Here is an 8,931-nt window from a genome sequence, read left to right on the forward strand (position 1 = left end):
CAGCTTAACTTGTAAACGATTCTGTGGAAGTGGGCAAGCGATCAGTCGTTCTGCATAATGATAATACAGTTAATCCCTTGTACCTTTTGTTTTCTGTACAGGTACATATCAGAGTCTGTTACATAACAATGCCATTGTAGCATAATGTTTTACACTTGAGATTCAAACATCATCAAATCACCATGCAACCTTCATATTCAACATCGCTTTTATATAATCCATCACATTCAAAACTGGTCACCTGGTAAATGCTTGTTCATGGACAATGTACCATTTCATGACTACACGATATACCTCTACCACAGATGTACAGAGAGGTCACCTTGAACAAATGCATTTTTCATACCACATGTGCTTTTATTAAACTTCATGAATATCAGGAAGAGAAGAGAATACAAGATTTTGGTGACTGAAGGGTATCATGTTTATCATATAAGCTGCTGGTGACATCTCATTTGATTGGTCGAGTATAATCTGGACCGTTCCTGTTTTAGTGTTATTGGTCAAAGTCAACTTTTTTTTTGTAAATGCTTCATTGGTTTAAAATACTTGAGGGACGACATTACACATCAAATTGTTTTTTGTTTGATCTGTAAATTCGAATACACCTCGTTTTATTTCAGATTGTGTCACATTTAGTATGTTAGAGGTGGATCTTTCTACTGTCTGTCTATTCAGCCATCATTTTGGATGTTTTGAACATTTTAAACTAACACAAAGGATGAATAAATTTATTTTAACCAGGATTTTTTCTTTCAAATTTGAAACTTTGTGAATTTTGCCAATGGCAATATTCAATGAAGCAGCCAAACATTGCTGTTTGAAAAATATTAAGTTAACCAATATTGATCCATCAAATGTAACATTTATGGTAATTATTTCCCAGTAAGCGAGACATTTCAATCATTTCGTGAATGGTTCTGATATATATAGTTCTACAAGAGCTGTCCTGTTGGGAGTGTATGTTATTGTGTGATATATATAGGTATGTGTGGTCATGTTATAAAAACACATTCTGTTGGTGTGATGGAAACTTAGTCCAACAATAAATATTGTACTTTTTGTGTTACTTGTTGTTTTGTTATTTAATGGCAATTAACACAATAATCATTTTGAGCCCAGGTGTTCAAAGCCAAGTTAGCCTATCAGTCATAAATACGAATTTTCCAACATATTCATGAGAACAATCAGAAAATTAGAAATATTATATTTAAGGCTTCTGTGATTATTTTGAACCCATATGTGTACTTTTTATCCCCCGCTTTCACCGAAACGGGGGATATTAATATGGGTCTGTCCATCTGTCACGCTGCGTTTCCGTGCAATAACTACAACAAATGTTTCATCGGAACCCATTTGGCGGAGTTATGGCTCCTTGAATAATGAAAAAAATCATTATCTGCCGCGCTTGGTTTCCGGGCAATAACTACAACAAATGTTAACCGATTTTCTTCAAACTTGGTCATAGAAATTTATTTGCCTTAAGGGCTTGACCAAGTTCGATGACCACTTTCAGCGGACCCCATTTGGCGGAGTTATGGCTTCTTGAATAATGAAAAGTCATCTGCCGTGTTTTGTTTCCGTGCAATAACTATGTTTACCGATTTTCTTCAAACTTGGTTTGATTTTGATGAAAATTGGTAAATACGGATATTAGGGGACTGCAAATTTAACCGCATCGGTTTCGTTGCCACAGATATCACATGGAGGCTTCTAATTGGTCGAAACTTAGATATTGTTAGATTTTTATGAAAACTTGTATATAGGGATATAAGGGGACTGCAAATAAAACCGTATTAGTTTTGTTATCATAGCAACGGCACGGAGGCTTCTGATTGGTCGAAATTTAGATATTGTTTGATTTTGATAAAAAAAAATGGTATATAGGGGTATAAGGGGACTGCGAGTACAGTAGAAATGGCTTGATCCTAAAAATAAAGGGCATGTCTCGGATAAACATGGATAGCGGATTCATTCTGCACAAAACACCTACATATATATATATTTATAAACTACATTTTGAATACGTTTTTTTTTTAAGAACATTTTTTTTTCAAAGAGTGATTTCCCCAGATTTGGGACTTGTGAAAACCATGGTTACCACATAAAAAACACCAAAATCAAAATATGCAAAAAATCATGATTTTTAACCCAGAATTTGACCCCCGCAAGTAGAATTGTTTTTCTTCAAACCTGTCTGAAATTAAATATTGCCTACTCGGTAACAGAAATGCTCACGTTTTAGCATAGGTCATTCCGTCGGATTTTTCACAATATTTACACATGTGCTGAGTACAAAAATAGACTACATGAAAAGCTAGCTTTTGTTGTGTAGTCACCGATTTGTAAATGCCCAAAATTGTAGTCTCAAACCAAATTCGACTGTAAATTCAATTGCATACGTTCCGTTGCCATAGCAACTACACAGAGGATTCTGATTGGTTGCAATTTAAAAATTGCTCAATTTCACTCAAACTTAGTATGTACATTGTAGGTGTACTATGGCAATGCAATCCTTTTCTGATGCATCTTTGCGACTATGGGGGCAGTTTGGGGGCCATCTGTAATGGTCTCCCATTACAATTAGTACTTGTTGCTGTAGATATTGTTAAGATGTTTCAACCAAATTCCTTATGTACATCCAACTCATGCTAAGTTTGCCAACCAATGTGATTTGTGCATCTTTATGGATAATCAATGAGGTATAGGGCTTTTTTTTTCTTCAAGTTTCAAGCTATACATTATGTCTCAACAGCACGATACTCGCATGTTTAAACGTAACTCAATAATGTTAACCTACAATATGTCCTGCAAGCGGGGACATAAATTCCACGAATTTGCTTGTTTGTTTGGATTCTTTTTTTTTTTTGAAAATGTAGTGATGATAATGATATTAATGAAAGATCTGTGTTAATTTAAGTTAATCGGGCTTTGAACAGTCGTGCCTTGATGTAACATGGCTTTCCAGACAACAAGAGGCCTAGAGGGCCTGTATTACCCCCGTTTATATAAAAAGAAGTTAATTGACAAAGGAAGATACAAGTGGATGTCCTTGTTGTTGAAACAATGAAGTTGCCTCATTCAGACCCCTAAAACCTACCCAAAGTACATTGCATAGTGAGTGACCAAGTCCTCCACTAGAATTTGCTACTTCATTACGAAATGTTATTGAAGTCGGATCATAATTACTAGAATAGAAGAATTCTTTCACATCATATAATTTTGATACCTTTTAATCAATAAATTACAAAGCACATTTATCATATAACAATCAAATTACATTTTATATTGCACTTTTCTTGGTTTTTAAACAATTATATATCTATGACCGTATTTGGCTTGTTTTCATAATACAGCTCAGATAATGCAATGATGTCATCGATAAACTATTACCTATCTAAAAAAAATATCAGATTAACAAACCTTAATAAAAAATTAAAAAGAACTGCAGGATTTGAGACAGATGAATGACAAGCTTCTACTTTTTCTATCCCCGAACAGTTTAAAGACAGGCAAATTCTAGGATCAAACAATGAAATACGATATTCATACAGGATCTAGATGGAAAATTTGCAGGAGAAAATAGCAGGAAATTTCTATTTATGAAAACTATGAAAAAGTAAAATACATCTTTATGAATATGAAAGTACATACCATGAAAGAACATGAACAAAGTCAACCGTATACAATTGTTATAATGTATGGATACTTTTAACATAACACACTCATTCTTTCTGAAGTACAGTACATGTATTACACATTGTAAATATGTCGAGAAAGTAGGTATGGTTTTTCAAAAGTTTTATGATAAGTAAACACCAAAAAAGGATGTCTTTCAATCTTGGCCCAATTAATTTTATTTTAAGACAATAACCACATCTATTTTCCTGCAATATTTTAAATGAAAACAACAAAACAAATAATATTTTACAAGAATTCTGATTTCTTGTGTCGAATGTTATACATGTATTGGAATGTGAAGCAAAAATGGCCCATTAAAGGATTGGATATTGCTATGGTTAAGAGGGTGATTAATAGCAGCTTTCAAGTTTTCCAAAACCAATGCTTTTGTCCAAGTTTAGTCATACAAGTCAAATGGCTTTCTGTTCAGGTACTTTTGGTAATGGGTTTTTTGAAACCAGTTGGGGCATTTTCGAGTGTCTCTATAAGGAATTGTTTTGCTGTGAATGGCTTTTTCAATGATGCCAATAAATAAAGTAAGACCACATGTCAGAGTTTTTTTCCATTCTAACTCTGAAAGATATCTAAAGGCTCCCAAAAAGTCGTTTTGATCTAGCGATACTAGATCGAAAAATGAGACAAGGTTAATAAGCCATGTGAAATTGAAAACCAAAAGTAAGGAGCGCTGACAAAAAATTGGAGGTACAAACTGATCACTCACCAACTCCCGCATTTCATGATTAACTCAAAATGTAGCAAAGCTGTCCATATTAAAATTGTCTTGAGAAAAATTAATCACCCCATGAACCATAGCAACACTTATTTCAATTACAAATAATTAACTCACAAATTATTTTCTACTGCTGACATAACATAATTTCTGTTGTTGATTTTCTAACAATGCTAAGGGTTAGGTAACATATAGACTGGCTACCAGCCCCTAAGTTTTTATGAAAAATTTCTCAACTACATTTTACTCCTAGCTTATCTCCCCCTAGTGTATAACTAGGGGGAGATAAGCTAAAGTGATCATCATTATTAGAGTTAATCTTTTTTTTGAATAATTTAATACCTATACTATTCTAGAGATGGGCCAGTCTAGGTAACCTACTCAATGTCAATTCAGCAGGTTACATTTCACTGAGTCCAACATACATAGAAATGGACATATGCCAGCTGGATGACACCTTTTTTAATAATGTTGTCTAATTTGATGCCATTTTGTTCTTTAAATTAGGAAAACCTTTCTCACATATTGTAAACCATTCATACACTTATACTATATAAATCACTATGGATGATGAGTAGGACCAGGCCATCATACAAAACACATGCACATTTGAGATATACATCATAAAACATTAGAATATCACTTCACCCAACTCTCAGTAGGGCTGTTAGTTTTTAAAACGAATGTAGCACCATTTTTCAGAGACTTAATGTGCAAGTGCTTGTAGAGTATGGGATTTATTTGGTCACTAATCAGAGACCTCCAATTTTGGATTCATGATACAACTTTGAGTTTGTGTTTTTTGTTTGTTTTGTACCTTATGTCTGATAGGACATGATACTTAATCGGACTGTATCGTGAACTTTTTCGCTGGGTCCACAAACATTAAAACTATTAGCAATTCATTTTACATTGAATTCCATTACAGCGCTCCTCCAAATGATCTGTCGAGTGGTTCTAAATATGATAACCGCATAAATGTGTGGTTCCCAATCATCTTTTCTCCAAGGCCCGGAATTTGGCTTCTGAAACATTTTAAGAGATGAAAATATATAAAAGGATTTTCATGCCCAAATTCCCCTACTTTTAAATAAAAGTCAGTCCGTCGTCCAGATCTAGAAATATTCAATGAGAATTACACCTCGAGATTAACAATATAAATGGCACAATTTATCAATGAGTTTCAGGTAATCTTGTCCTCGGTCATACAGATCTAGATTAGGGTGTGGTTTTGGTACAAAACAAAACGTTCAACAATCTTAAAGTTGAAAGTGAAAATCACCTTTGACCCCTTGTGATTTAGACCTTTATATAGTACAGACCTACATAGAATATACAGTAGTGTATGGCACACAATCCGGTCATCATAAAATTCATATTAATTAAGTTCCATCTAAACTTAATGATCAACAGTACAGTATAGATATGGACTGGTCCAGCAATGCAGTGACCTGACCTTTGAACTCTTGACTTTGACTCTGAGAGTATGAATCTGTGTGTGCATGGTTAGCAACACAATGTTTTGTTGAAAAATTTACAACACTCAACATTCTGTTGAAACAAATATTTAAGCGGACATTTTCATGTTTGAAAATGTTTGCATTTTGAGCCTCACTTCAAACAAATTACACATGTGTTCTGAAATTTTTCACATTTTGCTATCTGTTTGGCATGACAATATTTCAGCCCATGCTTGTTGTGGCACTGGTTCATTAAACACAAAATTTCCACTGAGAACATTTCCATTTCCGTCCGTCGTCCGTCCTTAAACAATTCTTGTTATCGCTATTTCTCGGGAAGTACGGGATGGATCTTTCTCAAATTTTAAATGTAGGTTCCCCTTGATCCCTCATTGTGCATGTTATATTTTGAGACTGATCATAAAAACAAAATGGATTAAAAGAAGAACTAAACAGATATTTCTCATATTGCAATGTTGATTCTATTTCTTTCACATTAAGTACCGCACTAGTAAATATGTGAAATAACAAACTCACTTTGAAGGTTGGCTTTCATACACATCAGTATGAAGTTTAGATCAAAAGTTACCTCAAGGTGCATTTACTGTTAACATGTATCGATCAAACAGATTAGAGGAAAGAAGAGAAAAGATCAAACTGACAAAGAACTAATGAAGATGGTACAAAGGTTGGCGCCAAGATCCCTCAGGGATCTCTTGTCTTCAATGTAACAATGAAGTTTGATGAAGTATCGTTCAGCGGTCTAGCATTTATGCTCATATGTAGGTTCCCCTGTGGTCTTTAGCTGTGCAGGGAAACTTTTGAGACTGATTGGATAAACAACATGGCCGACAGACAGCCATCTTGGATTTTGATTGTGTAGGTTTGCTACCGCTATTTATCCGGAAGAACTAGAGGTATCTTTCTTAAATTTTATATGTAGGGTCCCCTTTGGTCTTTCGCTGTGCAGGGAAACTTTTGAGACTGATCAGATAAACAACATGGCCGACAGACAGCCATCTTGGATTTTGATTGTGTAGGTTTGTTATCGCTATTTCTCGGGAAGTACGGGAGGGATCTTTCTCAATTTTATATGTAGGGTCCCCTTTGGTCTTTAGCTGAGCAGGGCAACTTTGGAGACTGATCGTATAAACAACATGGCTGACAGGCAGCCCTCTTGGATTTTGATTGTGTAGGTTTGTTACCGCTATTTCTCCGGAAGAACGAGAGGTATATTTCTTATCGCTATTTCTCTAGAAGCACCTGAGGGATCTTTCTCAAATTTTAAATGTAGGTTCCCCTTTGGCCTTTAGCTGTGCAGGGAAACTTTTGAGACTGATCATAAAAACGAAATGGATTAAAAGAAGAACTAAACAGATATTTCTCATATTGCAATGTTGATTCTATTTCTTTCACATTAAGTACTGTACTAGAAAATATGTGAAATAACAAACTCACTTTGAAGGTTGGCTTTCATACACATCAGTATGAAGTTTAGATCAAAAGTTACCTCAAGGTGCATTTACTGTTAACATGTATCGATCAAACAGATTAGAGGAAAGAAGAGAAAAGATCAAACTGACAAAGAACTAATGAAGATGGTACAAAGGTTGGCGCCAAGATCCCTCAGGGATCTCTTGTCTTCAGTGTAACAATGAAGTTTCATGAAGTATCGTTCAGCGGTCTAGCATTTATGCTCATATGTAGGTTCCCCTTTGGCCTTTAGCTGTGCAGGGCAACTTTTGAGACTGATCATAAAAACAAAATGGATTAAAAGAAGAACTAAACAGATATTTCTCATATTGCAATGTTGATTCTATTTCTTTCACATTAAGTACTGTACTAGAAAATATGTGAAATAACAAACTCACTTTGAAGGTTGGCTTTCATACACATCAGTATTAAGTTTAGATCAAAAGTTACCTCAAGGTGCATTTACTGTTAACATGTATCGATCAAACAGATTAGAGGAAAGAAGAGAAAAGATCAAACTGACAAAGAACTAATGAAGATGGTACAAAGGTGGGCGCCAAGATCCCTCTGGGATCTCTTGTCTTCAATGTAACAATGAAGTTTCATGAAGTATCGTTCAGCGGTCTAGCATTTATGCTCAGGAAAACAGCTGTGATTTGAAGTATTAAACTCTTGCTGTGGCCTTGACATTGAAGGAACGGACAAATGAACAATTGAATATTCATAAAGCACAACAAGTGAGATGTTCATATTCATTTATCAACATTTCACTGGTTGTGCTACATGAACCTTTACAGAATCTACTTTTAGTAAATTACCATTCTGAAGAAACGTTCAGAAATATACAGTTGTGTGACCGTACAACGCACCAAAAATAGCGTGCGCACACTGTGCATACATCGTTCACACACCGTCCGCACATCGTCCACACATGGTGCGCACAACTGTGTGATTTAACAATCCTTCGCCCCGTTGTGCGCTTCTCTCCGCACAACTGTGCGATTGGGTACAATTTGTAGATCAATATTACGGAAAGAAAAATATACGGAAAGCTCGTATGCAATAATGAAAACTGTATGTATTATTGTAATATCTCATCACAGTAATGAAGATTATGTACAGCTGTACAATGCGTGTAACACAGCATTACAGTGACCCTTAAACTGTCAAGAATGGATTTCGCGCCAAGGTAACAGAATATGTAATTAACAATTTGATGAGTTACCGGGGTTTGACCTGGCCTGTACCTGACACATAGAGCTGATATGCTATACCGTATGACCATAATGAAAACACAGCTGGACGTTTAGTATTTGTTATTTGCATTCGGTTTGCCTATAGCTCCCCTTCACCTGTGTTTTCACACCCCTTGCCCTACCCGGCGAAATACGTAAGCGCCCCGGGCGGGGGAAAACTACCGTCCAGGTACATGTAGACGGCTAGTGGCTTTGTTTACCTGTATACGGGACTGTGTTGTGATTTCACAGGTGTCGATTAAGGTCGTTTAAAAAATACCAAAAACACAATTTCTAAATTTAAGAAAGTATAGATATAAAGATAAGTTTATAGGTGTAGGTAGAGTATAGA

General features: G+C 35.3%; 1 protein-coding gene across 1 annotated transcript in view; it reads right to left on the bottom strand.

The window, feature by feature from the left end:
- Positions 1-3,217: 3,217 nt before the first annotated feature.
- Positions 3,218-8,931, bottom strand: part of LOC110463927 (biogenesis of lysosome-related organelles complex 1 subunit 2-like) — a 14,914-nt gene continuing 9,200 nt past the window's right edge. The window contains exon 5 of the mRNA XM_021518875.1: positions 3,218-5,436. Within this exon, the coding sequence (XP_021374550.1) occupies positions 5,405-5,436 (32 nt within the window). The 3' untranslated portion in view covers positions 3,218-5,404. The remainder of the gene's footprint in view (positions 5,437-8,931) is intronic.

The sequence above is a fragment of the Mizuhopecten yessoensis genome, unplaced genomic scaffold, assembly GCF_002113885.1.
Source record: "Mizuhopecten yessoensis strain PY_sf001 unplaced genomic scaffold, ASM211388v2 scaffold10945, whole genome shotgun sequence".
NCBI classification, from domain to species: domain Eukaryota; kingdom Metazoa; phylum Mollusca; class Bivalvia; order Pectinida; family Pectinidae; genus Mizuhopecten; species Mizuhopecten yessoensis.